Raw genomic sequence first — 21,756 nt, 5'->3', positions numbered from 1 at the left:
GTGGCTTTCCAAAAGTACCAATCCTTGTTGATCCAGATGAACATATTTTAATTTTATTCTCAGGTGAAGTGAAAAGTAAAATATGGCCATTAACATTTTTGGGCATACCTTTGATCTCATGCTTAATGCCTAGTGTAATCATCCATTAGAACTTACATAATACTACATTACCTATATTAATCACTAAATTGACATTCATATTTTGAGCTTGCTTTTCTACTGAATGACTCTCATGAGTTCACATGTTCTATACTCGATGTTAATTGGTTATCAGTGCAAGGACTAAAGATCACAATGCAAAAGAAGAAAATGTTCCATGATTCAGGACAGTCAGAACTCCACCTGACTGGACAGTGAGTTAAAGCTGAGTTGGAGGAAAAACTGCACATCGATTCAAGATAATAAGGCTTATGCACCTGTTTTTTTTTTAGGGCAGGAATTCTGAATCAATTTTGTAGTTAGCCCTATATTAAGTAGACTATATCATCGAGTTAGTAGGAATTGTAAGGGTTTGTCCCTAGATAAAATTATCCAAAATGATAAATTTTCTCATGTTGTAGTCCAAATTAGAGATCTCCATGAGAACCTGTAACATCATCTATTTTGGTTATTGAATGCTGCTCTTATAATGAGATGACAAGCCCAAGGGAATCCTTTGTAATGCATTGGATTATCATTGCTCCTACTTCAATGTACCTTATGGGTTGTTGAACTCTGTATTCTAATATTCTGAAGAAACTAAAAAGAAAAGAACAGCTATGGTGTAAAGAAGCCAACCATTTTTCCAGTACATCTACTATGCTGTTCGGCTACTGAAACAATGGTTCCATAGAATTCTGTGAAGAAACTTTTGTAACCATTAAATCCAACTGTATTTATTACTCCTAATACTTAATAAACTCAAGTTTATTTTGTGATGTGTGCAAAACTGCAAAAATAATTGATTGGAGACCAGAGTTAAAGTAACTATCTAAGATTGTGAAATCTGTCACACAAAAATCATTGGGGACGCACAGTTTCTCTCCAATGCATCAGAAATATTTGCCTGCAGCAATTATTACTGTGAAAGTTGCTGCTGTCAAATATCATATAGTTAGTTCTAATTCTTTTGATATCAAACCTGTAAGTACTGGGTTCTTTTTGTAGTTTTCACTGCACTAACTAGCTTGCATCTCTAACCCTCCTTTAAGACACTCCTTAAAACTTAGCTCTTTAATCATCTGACCAAGGGCTTTCAATGTTCGAGTTTTTTTTCCAGTGCAAGCAGTAAATCTAGACTTTAAGAAGAATCTGGCTTTTTAATTCTCTTCACAGGCTGATGTTGCAATTAAATTTCCTGATGAAGAGGCTCCAACCCCAGTCCAGTCTCAGAACATCTTTGCCCCCAAGCCTGAAATTCAGGTAGGTGCTTGTATAAGATTGCTAAGAATAAATGTTATTCTAATAAAATGTCTAGCTAATAACAATATTATACTCTCCATTAGAATAGCAAGAAGTTTCGTAGTACACACAACAGTTCATGTTCTCCATCTTGCATGCCATGCTGTTAAAATTCTTAATGAATCGTATTATTTACATGACTCATACCACGTGAGATCATCTCCTAGATTACTTTGCAAATCACAGAGATGATATCACATTTCCGGAGAGGGACAAATTTAGTGACGTCACCAAAACCAATTGATGCATCAATTTAACGTGCATATTAAAATTAATTTGTATATAACATTTGATGCATTTAATTACCCAAAGAGTGGCGCAAGTCAAATACATAATCAAAACTATGGAACTGGATCCAGCTTCCATTTTTTGTGGCCAGCCCATTTATCAAATATAAACTCTATCCTGCATGTTGTTATTATTTGTGCTTCAGTTTGTGTACCAGTGAATTCTAATTCTCCAAAATAATGTCATATTAACATAGCATATGATTCATTAACCTAGGTTTAAGAGGAAGTTTAATTTAAAATACTGGTCATAATGTCAGCTTGTGTAAACTTCTCTCTTATTCAAATATGCTAAGCCAAGTCAAGTCAAATAACTATCCAATTCTTTCTTAAAATTGTAGTGTTCTGTTGCCTCAGCTACTCCCTTTTACAAAGCATTCTGTGCTCTAACAGCCATTTGCTTAATGGAGTTTTTAATAACCTCTCCTCACTCTCATAGCGGCAACTTTAAATTAATGATCCCTTAACAGTGGCTGTCCAACCTGAAGAAATAGTTTTCCTCTAATTATTTTATCAAAACTCATTTTAAAAGCCTCTAAGCCTCTCTTAACTATAGTTTCATATCCCTGGCATCATTCTATGCTGTTTGCTCTGTGGCTTTATTATCCTTTCAATAATCGGGAGTTCAAATCTGCAATTATTTTTTATTCTTTGTCCATATTTACAAAAGCCAAAATGCTGCTGTTCTCATTAATCACTTTATGGAAATTACAAATTTAAATTTCATGATTGTTCTGTTCATTGATATCCATCAGTGCCTTTCTATTTGAGTTTATTTCCACATTTCTTGTTTTTCCTTCCAAAATTTGTTACTTCACATTTCTGTATATTAAATTGTATCTGCCACTCCAGCTAACCCACCATTTTATTTTTACTAGGCACTTTGCAGTTCTCTTAGAATTAAAATTTGAATTTAACAACTTCAGACTACATTGCCCATTTTCTCTTAGGCAGTATATGCCAGAAATGTAGGGTAGGTGTGCTGGTATATTTGGGCATGGCTGGAGGAAGCCGGTTGATGTTTGGGGTAGGTATCTCTTGTTGGAGCTCTGCTGGCATGGTGACCTGCACCCTTGGTGTTGACCGTACTTACTTCCAGCAGACTTTAGGGCAATGGTGTTTATTCTGCCTTGTTGGTCTCCTATGTCTTCAGTTTCTCTCATTCTGCCTCTTTTTTTCTGCTAATATTACTACCTTTTAACCATCTCCTGTTCTCCACGAAGGTGCACTTCACAGGTCATTCTGTTACTTTTCCTGTGTGCATTCCTCTGCCAGTGCCTCCTGCACCCATTTTCCTTTCTTCTTTAAATGCTCGCTTTTAAATTACAAAAGATGATGTAATATCTTCCAATCTAGAGAAAAGCCTTAAAACAGAAGTCATTGGTTTAGGTTTTTCAACAGACACTACCTGACTTGTTGAGTATTTCCAGCTGCATTTTTAGTTTCTTTTATCGTGATTTGAGCAAACTTCCACCAGACCACCTCCATTTCCCTGTCGCCCTTTCATAATGTGTCCCATTCACTGGCGGGCTCATCTCTCGCAGGACATTATGCATGTTTGCAAGTAGCTTCTGTCAGTCCCCATTTATGTTTGTAAGACAATGAAACTTGTACTTTTTAATGCCCTGTGGGTCACCTTAAAAATATATTTTCAGCCCACTTCTTTATTAATCAGATCTATGAATATTGGAAACCTATCAACTCATTTAATTGATGATGTAGGCATTTTTTGAATAGCAATGCAGTTCAAAGCTTTTAACTTACAGCAGCACCCATTACAGGATGTAAATGCATTGATTGCTTTAACTTAGGCCCATCATCTTTTGTAATATGAGCTGGATTGATCTTTTAACTCTGCTAGCTTTTTATAATACAATAAATATTGTTCTCTTTATAGCACCTCTTTCGGGAACCTGAAAAGAAGCCACCCATTGCGGTCTCCAATACTTTCACTGCCCTTGTTCTAGCACCCCTCTTATTGCTTGTAATTCTGGTAAGTAGTGGACTTATCCAAGTTTTTAAGATTGTGTTGCTATGAATGACTGGGATTTTAATTACAGCTATCCGGTTTCAACCTAACTGAGGGAAGAATTTTTTCCAAAGTTATTGCTAAAGGTTGCCTACTGCACAAGTTAGTTTTATTTTGAACAGATTCCTTATGATGTACCATTTGAAATTCCCCAAATCATAAAGCAACAAACATGCTTTACTTTAAGAAAGTTAGTTTTTCATTTGTTCTATGTAACCATTGTCATCTTTTTCCCAATGTTCACCTATTGGCCCAAGAAAGCAGTAACATTCTGAGCTGTTATTTTAATTGTTGGCAGCCAAAAGACCATTGAAGTTTGAGCTTAGCTGGTGAATGTCCTCTGATTTTGTGATCTTTGAGGGCAGCACACCTGAACCTGATCCTAATCTCAGTAAACGTTTAAATGTACACTTAGCAGCAGATATCACCTGAGATGATCAACAAATGTGGCTGATGTTTTCTTTTTTCTGGTGTTCTCTGCCCCCATCCCGCCCATGGTTACTGAGACCTTCTAACCTGGTATAAACCAGAGTTCAAAGTTAACGTTCCGAGCCGACATTGCTCCATGCACTGAACCATCTGGGAGCTGTCTTCTTTATGTTGAAGTAATTTAGTTTTTATTCTGTAATGTATATTTTAAAATAAGAACATAAGAACTAGGAGCAGGAGTAGGCAATTCAGCCCCTCGAGCCTGCCCCGCCATTCAATACAATGATGGCTGATCTCATTTCAGCCTCAACTCCGATTTCCTGTCCTCTCCTCATAACCTTTCAACCCGTTATTCATTAAAAATCTGTCTATTTCTTCCTTAAATTTATTCAATGTCCCGGCATCCACTGCACTGAGGTAGTGAATTCTACAGATTCACGACCCTTTGAGAAAAATAATTCCTCCTCATCTCTGATTTAAATCTACCACCCCTTAGCCTAAAACTATGGCCTCTGATTCAATAATGCCCCACAAGGGGAAACATCCGCTCCACGTCTACTTTGTCTATCCCCTTTGGCATCTTATATACCTCAATTAGATCTCCTCTCATCCTTCTAACCTCTAGCGAGTATAGGCCTAAACTGCTCAATCTCTCCTCATAAGACAAGTCCCGCATCTCTGGAATCAATCTAGTGAACCTCCTCTGAACTGCCTCCAATGCAACTACATCCTTCCTCAAGTAAGGGGACTGAAACTGCACAGTACTCCAGGTGCGGTCTCACCAATGCCTTGTATAGTTGCAACAACACTTTCCTATTTTTATATTCTATTCCTTTAGCAATAAATGCCAAAATTCCATTTGCCTCCTGAAGACAGGTGCACTCTCAAATCCCGCAACATAGGCCAGTTGAAGAGAAGTTACACTCTCCAGTCCCGCAACAACCACAGAGACTCAGGCTTCCTTTTAACCAGTTTTATTCAAGCATATGCAAAGGAGCCACAATCATTCCTAAGAATGAAGACCCAGCTCCCGGATTGATTACATTTCATTACTTTTGTACTTTTTTCTTATCATACACTTGAATACATCCAATCGGTAACCGACACACTGGCCCCATACTAACTCTATCCTGTTGAGTACATAAACATGTGATTTTGCTAACCAATTATTCTAAAGGAGGTGTACATAATTATATTATCCAATCAAAATTAAAACACCTACGCAAAGACCTTGGTTCTCACAGCTCAAGACTGTTTCATCAAAGCCCCCTCTTTGTCTAGTGTAAGTCTTCCCATATCTAAGCTAAAACCATTTGCCCCTTCCCTATGTGAGAGGGGAGTACACCTAATCTAACTTATGCCCTTTCTTGTGTCTCCAGTCTGACTCTCAAGGCTGTGCAATGTTCATCTGGTAACCTTCAATTCATAATATGTTTAGCAGCCATGTCTGCCTGGAGATTTTAGGGTTTTTCAGTAAATTCTTACTGTATTCTCTTTTAGCATTTTTAATTTCTCCCTAACACCTTCCTTATTACCTGCTGTACCTGCACACTAGCTTTCAGCGATTCACGCACGAGGACATCCAGATCCCTCTGCACTGAAGCATTCTGAAGTTTCTCTCCATTTAAATAATAAGTTGCCTTTTTATTCTTCCAACCAAAATGGATAACCTCACACTTATCCACATTAAACTCCATCTGCCAAATTTTGGCCCATTCACCTAACCTGTCCATATCCATTTGTAAATTTCTTATTTCTTCATTGTAACTTACTTTCCCACCTATTTTGGTGTCATCTACAAATTTAGCTTTGGTACCTTCTATCCCTGAATCCAAGTATTATAAATAGTTGGGGCCCAAGGACCAAACCCTGTGGCACCCCACTAGTTACAGCTTGCTATCCAGAAAAAGACCCATTTATCCCGACTCTCTGCTTTCTGTTGGTTAGCCAATCCTCTATCCAAGCTAATATATTACCCCTAACTCCGTGTGATCTTATCTTGTGTATTAATCTTTTGTGTGGAGCTTCATAAGGAATTGAGCTGATGTCCCAAAACCCATTTGCTCAATAACTAGACTTTGTAAATTGCTCTCTTTTTCTCATTGTCCTCTAGAGTAACGTACATGCAGTTTTTAATATCGCGATGTACTGAATTTTGCAGTGTCAAAATAATGACATCATTTGGATTATGCACATCTTTTTGAATTAAGAGATTTGGCAAGTTGAATAGAATGCTTCATTAGTTTTAGATTCTACTTTTAATCCTGTGATTCTGTTAAAATCAAACAACACTTTATACAGAGAAAATGCAGATTGTTGAATTTTAATAGTACACGGATTTATGGGGTAGAAATTTGTCTTGGGTGGTGATTCAAAACGGTGACTGCATTGGAATTGAACATAAGGCACTGTGTCTAATGGACGGCTGATCTGATACCACTTGTTCTGCACCAGCACCCGAGACAAATTTCTTTCTACCCTTATATGTAAAACATGTCTGTTGTGTGGGATTTTGGCAGGGGATGTGGTAAATATGACATGCTTATTGTAAATTGAAAAAAATAATCGAGAAGCCCTAATCCAAGTCTGATTCTGTGCATTCGCTAGTCTGTTGGTTTCTAAGGCTTATTTTATCCTGCCTTAAAATGGTACACTTTGGGCTAGTGATATTTCTGACCGCTATTTGGAGACATTTTTGGGAATACTCCTTCCAGAAAAGCTAATGATGCATTCAAAGTTATGCTAATAATTCATGCATTTTTTTTCCTGCAGGAATCTTAACCTGTCTCAAATTGTCTCAATTTTTTTTTGACAGCTGTAAGAGCTGAGACTGCACCTGAATGTGTAAAATGAATAGTTGACTATGTGTTAAATCACATTAACTGAGCACAATTCAAGTAACTGGCATGTTTAATATCAGTTACAAATATAAAGGCTACTTTGAGTGAGAGACTGTTGCCATTGTATTGGGGGTGTACTAAGCACTATTTTTAAGAATCCATGTAAATAAACACTTTGAGATTTTCAACTAGCAGCATAGGAATTGTTAATAAGCTACTTTATGAACTTCATAAATGTTTAGCTTCCGTGGGGCTCTATCTGTTGGAAAAAAGATGTTTCATACTTCTCATTGCAATGCATTATTAACATTGAACTGAAATATTAGCATTATCTTTGTTTATGAAACTAATAACCTGAGTTAGAAATAAGTAATTTCTGCATGAGAAGACCTCTAGCAAAGACTGGCACTGAAATTAAATCTGTGCAATAATTCATTAAATCTTTGATCTTCGGCATTTAATTTGAGTACACACAAACCATAGATTTAAGGTCCCTTCAAGGTGCCCATGAGATGCTATGCTACTAACACTGCACTAAAAAATTGTAATATTGAATTATTAGTAATTATATACATTGAGTTGCACAGCAGAACCAAAATTTATGATGTGAATAATGGGGTCTTCAGGGCTTCACTTTTGGGATCATTAGTTTTCTGGCCCTCAGTAGCACTGTGTTCTAATGTCGATTAGGATGCATGAAGAGAGGGGGGCCAATTTAGGTATATCTAGTGACATGCTGTGGTGAACCATAGGGCAGGATCTTCCGGTCGGTGAGCGGGCACGGGGCCAGCTCGCCGATGCGGGATGACGTCAGGTGGAGCTCCCGACGTCACCCCGCGTCATTTCCATTTTCAGGTCGGCGGGCGCACAGCCGAGTCAGCTGCGTGCCCACCGACCTGTCAACGGCTTATTGAGGCCATTGAAAAACTAATTAAGGTCATTGATGGGTCTGCCTGACCAACCTTAAGGTTGGCTGGCGGGCTTCGGGAAAAAGCATGAAACCTCATCCATGGGCGGGATATCATTTGTATTAAAAATTTAAATTCCGAGCCGATCTCCCTGAGGCAGCACTTAGCCTCAGGGAGATCTGTGCGCGAAAGAACGCGCTCCCGGCTGAGGGAATCCCCCCCCACAAGCACAGGGAGCGCATAGCTCTTCCGAGCGGATGTCACGTTGTGTGGGCCTTAACTGGCCCGCCCACGTAAACTGGCAGTGCACCCCAAATTGGGGGTGCTAATCGGAGGTGCGTGCGCCCGCCCGCTCCCACACTTACCTCCCCCCGCAATGGGGGGGAGAAATTTTTCCCATAGTCTACCTTCCATAGTCTACCTATTCCCAAGGGAATCAGGGAGAAATATCTCACAGGATTTTCCCTTTTTTTGATTTCCTTGGGAATTAGTATTATTGACAAAGGTGGTGCTTAAAGGTGCATCATCTAATGAATGAACCTAATGAACTTTCTTTACCTTCCTTTTAATTTGTTCCAGTGTAAAGCTTAAGAAGTTAGAAGGATTTGAAAACATATTTTAAAGAAGTCGTAAAGTTAAATTCTAAATTGAGATGTGTTTTGAGATGTACTTGTGTTTTTGAAAGTTGTGTATTACCTTTGGACCTTGTATTTTTTTAATTGAAAAAAAAATGTTTCTTGCAGTGGATCAAACTTGGTGTCAACATCTCCAATTTCACCTTCTCTCCGAGCACTATCATCTTCCATTTGGGCCATGCTGGTGAGTTGTTTTTTTTTTTACCTCATAGGAAAGTAAAATATTGCTCAAGTTATCAGTTAAATTCAGCACATGGGCACACATTTAATTGAAAACCCTTGGCCCTACCTGTTGTTCTCATGCATAATCCCATCATTAGTGCTTTCAATGTTGAAAGTGTCACACTTGCCTGTCATGGTGTTATTAGGGCACAATAGGAGGCCATTCAACCCATCAGGTCCATGCTAGCTCTCTAGAGCAATCCAGTCAGTCCCATTTTCCTGCTCGATCCCAGTGGCCCTGCAATTTTATTTTCTTCAAGTGCCCATTGAATTTCTTGTTTAAATTATTGATTGTCCCTACCTCCACCACCATTGTAAATAGCAGTTTCCGAGTCGTTACCACTTGCTACCTAAAAGAGTTCTTCCTCCCATCCCCCCCCTGCCCACCCCTGCATCCTTTGCCCCAAACCTTAAATTTGAGTTCACCAGTCTTTGTATGATCAACTAATAGGGCCAGATCTTCCTTGTCTACCCTATCTAAACTTGACATAACCTTGTACATCAGTATCATATCTCCCCTCAATACCCTTTGCTCCAAGCAGAACAAACCCAGCTTCTCCAACCTAACCTTGTTGCGAAAACCACTTATTCTTGGAATCATTCTAGTAAGTCTACTCTGCACCCTCTTAACGACCCTCACATCCTTCTGAAATGTGGTGAATGGAACTGGATGCAATACTCTGGTTTTCGCCTAACCAGAGCTTTATAAAGCTGAGCTTAATTTCCCTGCTTTTGCACTCAATACCTCTATTTATGAAGCCCAAGATCCCGTATGATTTGCTAACTACTCTCTCAATATGTCCTGCTCCTTCAAAGAACCATGCACATGAACCCCCAGGCCCCTCTGTCCTTGCACATTCTTTAGAATTCTGCCAATAAGTGTATAAAGCCTTTCTGTATACCCTCTGCCAGAATACATCACCTCTCACTTCTCTGTATTAAATTCTATCTTCCATGTGTCTGGCCATTCTGCTAAGTTACCTGTGTCCTTTTGCAATCATTTAGTATCATTTTTACTGCTGTCACTCTCCCTCAGCAAAATTTGAAATTTTACTCTGAAATTGAAATTTTAATCCAAGTCATTTATGTATACCATATATACTCATGTAAAAATCGATCTCATGTAAAGGTCATCATTTTTCATATACCTCATAAAAATCGACCCTAGTTTTTCAGGGATAAGTGGGTCTTTTTTTGGATGGCAAGCTGTAACTCGTGGGGTGCCACAGGATTCGGTCCTTGGGCCCCAACTATTTACTATCTATATTAATGACGTGGATTCAGGGATAGCAGGTGCTTAGCTAAATTTGAAGATGACATCAAAATAGATGGGAAAGTAAGTTACAATGAAGAAATAAGAAATTTACAAATGCAATTGGACAGGTTAGGTGAATGGGCCAAAATTTGGCAGATGGAGTTTAACGTGGATAAGTGTGAGGTTATCCATTTTGGTTGGAAGAATAAAAAGGCCACTTATTATTTAAGTGGAGGGAAACTTCAGAATGCTTCAGTGCAGAGGGATCTGGGTGTCCTCGTGCATGAATCGCTGAAAGATAGTATGCAGGTACAGCAGGTAATAAGGAAGGCAAATGGAATTTTGGCATTTATTGCTAAAGGAATAGAGTATAAAAATAGGAAAATGTTGTTGCAACTGTACACGGCATTGGTGAGACCGCACCTGGAGTACTGTGCACAGTTTTGGTCCCGTTACTTGAGGAAGGATGTAGTTGCGTTGGAGGCGGTTCAGAGGCGGTCCACTAGATTGATTCCAGAGACGTGGGGCTTGTCTTGTGAGGAGAGATTGAGCAGTTTAGGCCTATACTCGCTAGAGTTTAGAAGGATGAGAGGAGACCTAATTGAGGTATATGAGATGCTAAAGGGGATAGATAAAGTAGACGTGGAGCGGATGTTTCCCCTTGTGGGGCATTCTAGAACGAGAGGCCATAGTTTTAGGCTAAGGGGTGGTAGTTTTAAATCAGAGATGAGGAGGAATTACTTTTCTCAAAGGGTCGCGAATCTGTGGGATTCACTGCCTCAGAGTGCAGTGGATGCCGGGATGCTGAATAAATTTGAGGAGAAAGACAGATTTTTAATTAGTAATGGGTTGAAAGGCTATGGGGAGAGAGTGGGAAATTGGAGTTAAGGCTGAAATGAGATCAGCCATGATTGTATTGAATGGCGGGGCAGGCTCGAGGGGCTGAATTGCCTACTCCTGCTCCTAGTTCTTATGTACAGAAAAGAGATCGAAGCCCAAAAATTTCAGAACCAAAGTATAATCCTAGAGACATTAATGATCCAATTTAATTGTAAGTATATAAACGCTAATGAAATGAAAACTGCTAAGTAGATGCTTAAAACATTTACATGTTTAAGTTTTTTTAGTTATTCAAAGTATTAAAGCGATCAGATTATGGATGACAACCTGAATTCTTTGGGGCAGAATTTTCCCCCCATCGTGGGGGGGGGGGGGGGGTTGTTTAGGAGCGGGTGCGTGGAGACAGGGGCGTGCCGCCATTTTACGTGGACGGGCTAATTAAGGCCCGCCCAGTGTGACATCCACCAGGAAGCGCTATGCGCTCCCTGTGCGGACTTGGGGGGCGGGGGGGGGGATTCCTTGAGCCGAGAGTGCGCTCTTTCACGCATGCGCGCGAAAGAGCGCATTCATCTCCCTGAGCTAAGTGCTGCCTTAGGGAGATCGGCTCCACAATAAAAAAAAATCTTAAAAATAGTAAAACAAAATTTCCCTGACATGTCCCCTCATGTGACACTGTCACATGAGCTGGAGCATGTCCATCACTTTCAAATACACCTTTAATGCATTTTTAAAAACCTACATGAAACCTCATCCCGCCCGTGAACCATGACAATGGAATAAAGTAAAAGCCAACAACCTGCTGTACATAACTCCATATATGGTTGTTATATGACCACAGTCTCAACTACCCTCTGACTTGGTTATCAAGCTACTTAGTTGTATTAAACTGCTGCTGCAGAGGTTCAAAAAGGTAGTCCAAAACCCCCTTCTAGGTGCAATTCGGGAGGGGTATCAAATGTCAGCCTTGCCATCAATGCTGCCGCCTTGAGAATTTTTTAAACACTTTTTTCAAATTTAATTAAGTGTATTTATTTGAAAAAGACAGCCTTGCATCCAGTTTTGAAAGTGTTACTTAAGAGTTTAAAACTACTTTAACATAATAGTCAGACATAGGAATACACCTGCAAGAACCAATCACAAGAGACAAAATCAGTGTTTACAAAGATTCTTTGGAAAGTCTCCAAGTAATACTGATGGAAGCGGGTGTTCCCATAACCAATATTAACCTTCCGATTACTGCTAACAAACACCCAGAATCCAAACCTCTCACTTAATCCCCAATTGTGCCATTCCATGAGTTCCCTTCCTACAGTAATACCAGATCAAGGGACTCTAGATCCCCATGCTGCTAGACTCCAGCAGTCTCACTACAATACTACTAAACTTCAGGATCCCATTCACCTTCTAACTAAAAATCCTAGATGTGTAGTGTGCTTGCTCCCACAGTGTCGCAATTATTTTCAGTAACAATTGCTTCATCACCCTTGACTTGTAGGGCACCTATTGCTTACCACGTTGTAATGGACACAATATGATGGGAGGTCTGCACTAAACACTAAAAAAAAACCTAACTTGAGAACTTAGCCTTTTGACTATCTCTATGTAGAATAACCTTACCATCAACTGAATGAGTAATTTAATAACTTGCCATTCTGCAATTGTGCAAGATTGCATTTGTTTCAACAATATTGGTTGCTCTTTTATTTCCTGTGATTTAATCATTTTAATTATTCTACTTTCATTGAATCATTCTGTTTTTATTGCTCTATTCCTTTATTTTGTGCATCTTGTGCATCAAGGAAATAAGTACAAGCTAATATAGTGAAGGTAGAGCTACAACTTGATGCAAAGATATTGATGAAAAAAATGAACAAATTGCAAGAAAACACATGTAACAACACCATTGCAATTAACTTACTTAAACCCCAGTTTTGTATTCAGTTGTAAAAGTCAACAGCAGGCCCATAATTGGCATTTTTGTGGACAGGTATGGAGCCATTGGATCTGCAAGGAGTTGTTAATATTGGATGATACTGATATGTAAAAAGTAAACTAACATCCAATGATTTTTTGGAGTCATTGCTTTATTTTTGTTTATTTGCTAGAGCCTTTTGATTGGGTAACATAAGTCAAATTATATATTGTTTTCTAATTTCTCGCAATCAAACAGCAGTGACTTGAGACCATGCCAGTCTATCTTTGGTGAGCTACAGGCAGATTATAAACAAATATTCAATGGTGATTATGTAAAATTTGCAGTCTGGATCAGCTAGTCCTCAGCAGTGAAATAGTTTAAGGCGTTGCAGAGAAAATATTTTAATTGCCTTTTGTTTCAGGAAACTAAATCAAGTGCTGCATACAGATAGCGGAAGTTTAAACATTAACATTGGTTAAAATGAGAGTCTGAATGCAACTAGCAGTATTTGATAAATTAAAGAAACTTGATGACCACATGTAGCATCTTCATTTTGACCAGGTAGGTCAGTGAAGTGCTTAACTATTAACAGGCTAAATCCAATGTTTGTTCAGCCTAAGTGATCTCTGTACTGATAGCCCTGTTATACAATGTCAGCCTAAAACTTGCCTTTTACCTTACTTTCTTCAGGAATGTTGGGACTCATGTATGTATACTGGACTCAGCTGAACATGTTTCAGACTCTGCAGTATCTTGCTATACTTGGCAGCATCACATTCTTTGCTGGAAACAGAATGTTAGCTCAGAAGGCAGTAAAGAGGTATGGAATTCTCATCCAACCCAAAATATTCTGTGCATTAGTTCTTTGCAGCTTTATGTTTGATTGCTCTACGTGCATTTAGATTATTGTTTTTTTTTAATCACTGTTGAAGTTAAATATTTTATCGGCACTTAAAAAGAAATGAAATGTTTAACTCTCACCGTGATAAATGACAGGAGCTGCATCCAGTACAATCGAATCCAGGTAGAGTGATAATATTTTTGAAGGTCCCTCAATGGTCAATATGTTGGAAGGTAACAATTCCCCAGTGCCTGTCTGTGCTGTGGAGATTACCACCTTCCTATTATAATTTCAGCATAACTGGAAAGAAAGACTGTGGGGTGCAGCACAATCTTGATCAACTACGTGTACTGAACAGGAAAGTTGATGGAAAATGCACAGTTAATATAATGTCATGGACAGGAGGGGGGTTAATTTAAACAGCCCTGATTATTCCTCTCACCACCCGTCCGTAAACAAAAAGGTGCTTTGATTTGCTTACCCTCCTTTAGAAGTGTGGTGTGTTTCCCAACCCCTCAGTTTTGGTGTGTTCCAATTTTATGTTAACGCCTCAGCAAACTCAAGATCGGATAAACTCAGTGGGTTAGTTCATTTGCACACACTCGAAATGCGGAAGGGGAGTCACTATTTAGCTTCCTGTGCGTTCGTACAGTAAAAAAGGGATAGAGAAAGAAAGATTTACGTGGTAAAGACCTCCGAAAAGAATTATTGTTTCAAGTGTGTCCAGAATCAAAGTCCAATGGTGTTTTCCTTCACAGAGGTCAGCAGGCTAAACTGATGCCAGATAATTGACTTTTCCAGTAGAGTTGATTTCCATGATGAGATGGGCATGCAGCGATGAATCAGTTTTGTAGGCGATGGTACAGAAGTTCCAGTAGAAACAGTGGGGCTGGGGCCAGGCATTCAAACCTGGACAGAACCCCTTTTCTGTGCTGCTGCTTGTAGATGGTAAAAATGGCAGACTGAGCTTTGCAGCTCCACAAGGCAATATTACTGATTTCCCCCAGCTAGGGGTTCATGTAATATGTTTATCACCTCTCCACTTTAGCTTTGAAAAAGGGTGTGTATCTGTTTGCCTGCGTCCCTGAGATTGTTAATGTCCCAATCATTAAGTCTCAAAGAGAGGTTGTGGGGTCCTTTGTCCTAGCAGGTGGATCGGATCCAGTTGGCTAGCCCTGGCTTATGAAATGTAGATGGCCTCTGCATTGTTCCCTTTTAATTTGGTCTCTGCAGCCCACAGGGGGTCGTTGGGGTCTCCTCAGAGATAACAAAGTGCAAATTTCTTCGATACTGCCAGATAGCCCATTTTGTTCAGGGTCACAGACAGACATAGCTAATAGCCTTGAGGATATATATAAATATAGTGTGAGATCTTAGCCTCCTGACGATTTTGCCAAGAGTAATTTTAAGCATCAAGAACTTCAAGATCACTAAAAGCAAATTCCATTCTAAGCAAAAAAACTATTAGCATTTAATGTTTAAAATTTATTTTCTAAGTATTTTCAATAGTTTAACTAACAACTTCTATTTATAAAGCGCATTTAACATTGTAAAACACCCCAAGGTGCTTCACAGGAGCATTATGGAACACAATTTGACACTGAATCACATGAGATAACAGGACGGATAACTAAAAACTTTGTCAAAGAGGTAGGTTGTAAGGTGCATCTTGAAGGATGAGAGGGGTGATGAGGTAATCCATCACTAAATTATAGTAGGCACATTCACGCTAGACAGGATATCCGCTATTTCAACCATTGTATGCATAAATCTGCACAGCATTCCTATCTGTAAAGTAATCGTTTAAAAAGTTACAGCTCAGTGCAATGCACAGTATCATTCTCCCTAAAATACCTCGCTCTAAAGCAGCGCTATGCCCTAGCTAGAAATTATATCAGCTGCATATATCCAGAGACATTTCAGCTTTAATAAAAATTGTAGCAGGGTGACTCAATATGGGTGGCAGACCGATCATGCCTGGCTCCCAGTCAGGGCTGACGGAGTTCACCATGAGGCGATTCAACTTGGGCAACTGTTGTTGGGGCAGGTGTAAAGGAACTTTAGTTTTAGCTGTTTCTACCAGCTGAGGTTGGTTAATAGAGACAGTGGTTACCCAAAGTGAAAAAGTGTTCCATTCTCTAGTAGTGACATTCTTCAGCTTGATGCACAAAATCTTTCTATGAGAAGGAAGCAGCGGAATAACAGTCTTTAGAAAAAAAAATCCAGAAAATGGAACCTGCATCTCATCCAGGGTCCACTGAATGAAACTTATCATTGTAATTCGGCATTAAATAACATCGAGGAGATAAATTGGCTGGAGAAAACTAGTATCTTTTTTCTTCGTATTAGGTGACGGTCAGTTCTAAAAATGACTGATTAGAAATTTGTAGCATATGTTACCCACCCTTTTATCAGAAGGGTGATTGTTTGCAAACAGGAAGAAAAGTGGAACATTTTTTGAAAAATACTTCGAGATTATTTTTATTAGATTAAATTATTAGAGTTAGTTTATTTTTAAATATTGATATTTTTACAACACTTTTCTGACTGCTGTTATAGAACCGAGTGAAGAAATACAAAACAGCTTTTAAAATGGTTATGTCATGTCTTTCAACATTCAGATACTATTTGACCCCGACCCTCTTCCCTATCTGAAGTGATGGATGTGCTGTGCTGAGCGCAACTGCTCAGCGTGGGTTTATATACCCAACTGTGCTGAGCAAATTAAAAATAGGGGGACTTTCAGTGTGTTGATTTTATATATTTGACATGTAATTTTGATTCAATTGGTTTCAGGAGTCTGAAATGTTACAGCTATAGTTCACTGTTGTATCGGAGAATTTGAATAAATTGCATTTTAGAGCTGTCTACTAATGTGGTTCATTGGCCACTCGTGCAATCAAAATTCATTTTGTGCCCACACAAACCAATTAGAAGTGATACTGGTACCCTTTGAGGACTGTAGCATTTCAGCTATAAAATGCAAATGTAAGTGGTCTTTTTTTATTCAGTGAGTGCCAAGGCTCATAGAACAATGTGGTGTTGTAAATAACATGTGGTAAAGCTTCACACTATGACAAACTCGTGTGCAACTTTCCAGTTGCAGCTTTGAGAGTTAACACATTGCAGTTTAATATACATTTAGGACAGTCCATAGCATTTGATCTCAAGAACAACTTGTGTTTATTTAGCACATTTTACATTGAAAAACATTGCAAGGCTCTTCTCACAGGCATAATCAGACCAAAACTGACAGTGAGCTAAAGGTGGCGATACTTGGAAGGATAACCAAAAGCAAGGTTAAAGAGTTTGGTTTGGAGGAAGGTCTTAAAGGAGCGAGAAGTGGAGTGAATTCTAAGCGTGTTAAGAAATGGAGTGTTGGGGTTTGGGTGAGTGGCAGCAGTGGTGGTGCGGAGGGAACGAGGTATGTAGTGGACCAGAAGAAGGAAAACAGAGGTTGGGAGTGGCTTATGGGCTAGGAACACAGGGATGCAAATTTTAGAAAAATAAGATATTGCAGATGCTGGAAATCTGAAATAAAAACACACAATGCTGGAAAAACACAATAGGTCTGGCAGCATCGGTGGAGAGAGAAAAACAAGAGTTAACGTTTTGAGTCCAGTGTGACTCCTCTTCGGAACAATCATGTATATGAGAATTTTAATTTTGAGGCATTGGGGGCCCAAGAGTTAATACAGCTCAGGACAATAGGTGAGCAGGACTTCGTGTGGGATAAGATATGAGTAACAAAGTTTGGGTTGAGATGCCGTTGATATGAAACTTGGATTGGAGGCTTGGCTCAGGGTCCAACAGTCTGGTTCAACCTGAGACTGTGATCAGTGGGGAGAGCTTTCTTTCTTTGCTTCATTCCTTCATTCTTTGCCTCAAGGCAGGTCTTTGGCTCATTGTCTGCTGATACTTCAGCCTGAGCCACTTTTTTGGGCAGTTTTTATCCGTTGCGGTTTACCATTGCCTTCCACTCTCAGCGGTAGGGCAAGGAGGCTACTTTAGCCAGAACACAAATTGAACCTGTGCTGTTGACGTTATTCCGGACCGCACACTAGCCATCAAACCAAACCCCAGAAAGTATGAGAGTGTTATATATGGTGATTTGACCATCTATATTCATCCTATATAGTAACTCATAGTGTATATCAATGTTTTAGCTCATATATATCTATACATTTTATCTACAAAATGCTAGCTCATAAGTTATCAATGTATTTGATCTTACATGCGTTTTGTATCAATAAAATATATGAAAGAATCATGGAATAATGCGTTTAAAGTGTAAACATTTTTAAAATAAGCTTCTGAGATGTCAAAGAGCTTTGTATTTTTAAATAGAATCTGGTTTTACATCCCTGGAACCTTCTGAATTATAGGAAAAATGATAATTTGAAAACATTTTTCTCATTTCAAATTCTTTATGACCATGGGTGTCATTTATATTTTCTGTATTTATACAACATACACAAATATCCTGCTTGTCTTTTCAATGCAAGTTTTTGCTTTGAATGGTAATCTTTACCTCTGGTGTTTCTGCTCTCGCTTGCTCCCTCTCTTGAAGGCAATGTAAGTCATTCTACACACATCTAACTGCAAACTACCATTCCTCTTCCATACAGTGAGTGTTGCCAGGCTGTTCAACCAAAGCAACCCTCACATCTGAGCCAAATTCTGTTAACTGGCTGTTAGATCAAGATGAGCAGCGACGGTTTTTCCCTACTTTGGACAAAAGATGCTAATGCAAACTATAATGATGTTATCATCCTTAAGTTGATTACCTTAGCACAATCCAAGGGTCAAACCTGCTTTCTCCCTGACCCAGATGGATCACTGAAAGTTCGTAGAAACATACAGCACAAGAGGAGGCCATGTGGCTCATCACATCTGTATCGACTCTGAAAGAATTAGCCACAATTAGTCTCACTTTTCTATTCTATTCCTGTAACCCCGAAAATGTTTTTCTTTCAAGTATATATTCACTCCCTTTTTTTTAAGTTACTACTGAATTTATTTCCACTGTGTTTCAGGCTGTGCATTCCCAATTGTAACATGTCATTTAAAAAAAAAAAATTCTCCATCTCCCTCTTGGTTACTGACCTTCCTGCCAGTGGAAAAAGTTTCTCTGTATATTCTCTAACAAAACCTCTTTTAAATGTCTCAGCTTCCTATTCTGCTCTAAGAACAACAATCCCAGTTTATCTAGCTTCTCAATTACTGAAGTCTGTTATCCTTGGTACCATTCTAGTAAGTCTGCAATGTTTTGACACCTTTTCTAAAGCGTGGTGTCTAGAATCGGACATAGCCCTCCAGCTAGGACTGATCTCCAAAGGTTCAGCATAACTTCCTTGCTTTTGCCCTCTGCGACTCTCTTGTAAAGCCATGGCTCCTCTTTTGCTTTTTCAACAACCTTCTCAGCTTTTCCTCCACTTCTGTTCTCTCTGTTAATCTTTATAACTTAGCAGGGTAACTATTAGAAGTAAATGTTTTTTTATGCTGCAGGCTTCTTTGTCTGCAGATGACTAATCATGTATTTTTGACGAATTCCTGTTGGATCTATAATTTTAGAAATGCAACTAAAGCCACTTAAAAATAGATTACCTGTATTCTCTCATAGGAACTCGTGAGCCATGGGGGAAATTTGTTTTAAAGTCACCCAAGGTGCAATGTTTCAAAATGAAAGGATGCAAATTATATGCCTGTCATGACATTTGACAGTTCTTTAGAATCTTGTAAATCAAATATGCCTAACAGACTTTCATGGTTAGTTTATTCAGCAAAAGTAGAGCATTTTGTTCTATACGTCTTACTGGAGGACAAGTTTGGACTTAACTGTGATGTTCCCTAAGGTGAAATGGTTTACTGAGGGTCAGTTGAGGCAGCATGTCAGCAGTATAATTGCTATAATTCACTACAGTACCTTTGGCTTAGGAAACTAAATTGGAAGGGCAGGTTCTAGCTTGTAATTCCTATCCAGCCCTCCTGGAAGTATGATGACAAAATGTGCCCTGCTGTTATGCCCCCTGTGATTGAAAATCTCACCAACTACTGCATAATGACTCCTTTTGGCGGAGGTAACTGAGAGGGCCTATTGGAACCATATTTTAGTGAACACCTTGAGAACGAAAAGTTCTCAAGTTGAAAAATGTCAATGCACAAAGAAAATAGGGACTTGAAGTACTGGGGGGGCGGCTGCTGCTGTCAGCTGAGCGTGGGCCTGTGCCGTCAGGAGAGGAGAAAATTGGGAGTGGGGTTCTCTGTTTTCTTTTGCATTTATTATAGTTTGTTGAAACATTTATAACACAAGTTCATATCTAATTGAAACCTTTTTTTTTGGTTTAAGTCTGTTCAAGCGAGGTGTGTAAGCAGTGAAGGGGGAAAACAATCAAATGTCAGAGATAGCAGTCTCTCCAGTAACTTATTTTTAAAGCAATGCATTGGAACTTTTCCAATTAAAAATGCCATGACATACCGCTAGAGTCATTAATAAACCTCCAGGGGTTGGTCTTCCATGTAGGCTTCAATGATTTGACCTTTTAGTGTGTACAGTTGTGAAGTTTCAACCTATCATCAGTGGCACTTCACTGAAGAATGTATTATTCTGTGAACTTTACTTTGAATCATATTCCTCTGTCCTTAAGATCTTTTGTCTTTCTAAATCTATATTCCTCTCTCCTTTGCCAGGATTGCAGCAGAACAAAGCAGTAGATTGGCAAAATATAGGACTCTTCGGTAGAAGGGTTTCTAATCAACCTAACCCAAGTAAGGGTTTAAAGAGCATCAGCTGTGTACATATATGTATGTGGAAAATTAGCTTTTCTGATATGCATGTGAACCATTAAACATTTCCCATTCCACTGTGCATGGCAAAAGATGTTGTTGAAATTAATAATAAAATTGTATTAATTTTACATGCTCATTTTTAAAGTTAATTTTATCACCGTTGGGATCATACAGTCCTCCCATGAGGTGTGATTTGGACCTAAAGTGCATTTTCTGCCAAGCCAGGCCTTGTTTGGAAGTTTGATGCTTGTTCAAAACAAAATTTCTTTAAATCTCATACCAGGTACATAAAGATCAGGCTAGGATTTGGAAGCAAAATCATTGCAATACTGTGAGCTTCAGGTACCAAAGTACAAATTCTTTTTTGATATTTTCCCATTTCCAGTTTCTATTGTTGCTCATAGAATTATATTTAAGATTTTAGCTTGGAATTAAGGAGGAGTGTCTACTGTAGAAAATTAAGAGGCTTTGAGTATATTTATAGAACCATATTACACTGAAGGAGGCCAATCAGCTCAGATCAGGTCAGCTCTTTGAAAGAGTTTTCCAATTAGTCCCACTTCTCTACTTTTTCCCCCATAGTCCTTCAACTTTATTGTTTTATTAAAGCCAACTAATCTAGATACATATGTAAACATAAGCATTGGATAAAGGATAAGGAGTAAACATAAAAAGGAATGAAATAAATAGTTACTTGTGATGTTGTAAGATAACCTTGAAAATACATGCCAACATTTGTACTAACTTCAGCAAGAATAAGAACTAATAATACCATAAGGGATAGAATTTCACAGTAGTGATCTGAGAATGTATGATCATTTAACTTGAACTTTAATGGAACCAACAATAAACTATATTTGGGCACTAAAGGTAATGAAGTTCCAAGCATTTCTTCATATTGGCTTGATGAATTGTACTAGTTTTTAATTTTCTTTCTGTTGAATGGGACATGTTTTTCCAGTGTTGGTTGTACAGCTGCATGTTGTTTTGCATGAGGCATTTTCATGTTTAAATGTCATGTTTGGTTTTTTTGTATGTTTTTCAAATTGCTATTGGGTCACAATTATTCAGGAAAAGCATTGTTATAAACATTCTAGCATCCATACAAATATAATTAATAATTTCAAGTTCTAACATTAACTTTCCGGGATAATCAGAATCATATTACATTTCTGGTAGAAAAGTTTATTGAAGTTTGCCTTTACTTAACACTTGGTGGCTGAATTCAGTGGAAACTCAAGATATAGCAGAGATTGCATTTATAGGCTAGGGTGACTAAATAATTCAATACCTTTAGTCTTTGAGTTAAATTTTAGCTTGTACAGT

At 38.6% G+C, this 21,756-nt stretch overlaps 1 protein-coding gene across 1 annotated transcript in view; it reads left to right on the top strand.

The window, feature by feature from the left end:
• The window catches only part of rpn2 (ribophorin II), a 44,551-nt gene that overhangs the window by 20,475 nt on the left and 2,320 nt on the right, over positions 1-21,756 (top strand). The window contains exons 12-16 of the mRNA XM_078555076.1: positions 1,315-1,401; positions 3,625-3,720; positions 8,677-8,752; positions 13,491-13,620; positions 20,332-20,409. Of these exons, the coding sequence (XP_078411202.1) occupies positions 1,315-1,401; positions 3,625-3,720; positions 8,677-8,752; positions 13,491-13,620; positions 20,332-20,383 (441 nt within the window). The 3' untranslated portion in view covers positions 20,384-20,409. The remainder of the gene's footprint in view (positions 1-1,314; positions 1,402-3,624; positions 3,721-8,676; positions 8,753-13,490; positions 13,621-20,331; positions 20,410-21,756) is intronic.

Source organism: Cetorhinus maximus, chromosome 13 (assembly GCF_964194155.1).
Source record: "Cetorhinus maximus chromosome 13, sCetMax3.hap1.1, whole genome shotgun sequence".
Classification (NCBI taxonomy): domain Eukaryota; kingdom Metazoa; phylum Chordata; class Chondrichthyes; order Lamniformes; family Cetorhinidae; genus Cetorhinus; species Cetorhinus maximus.
The sequence above is the reverse complement of the archived record's forward strand: the minus strand, read 5'-3'. Positions and strand labels throughout refer to the sequence as shown.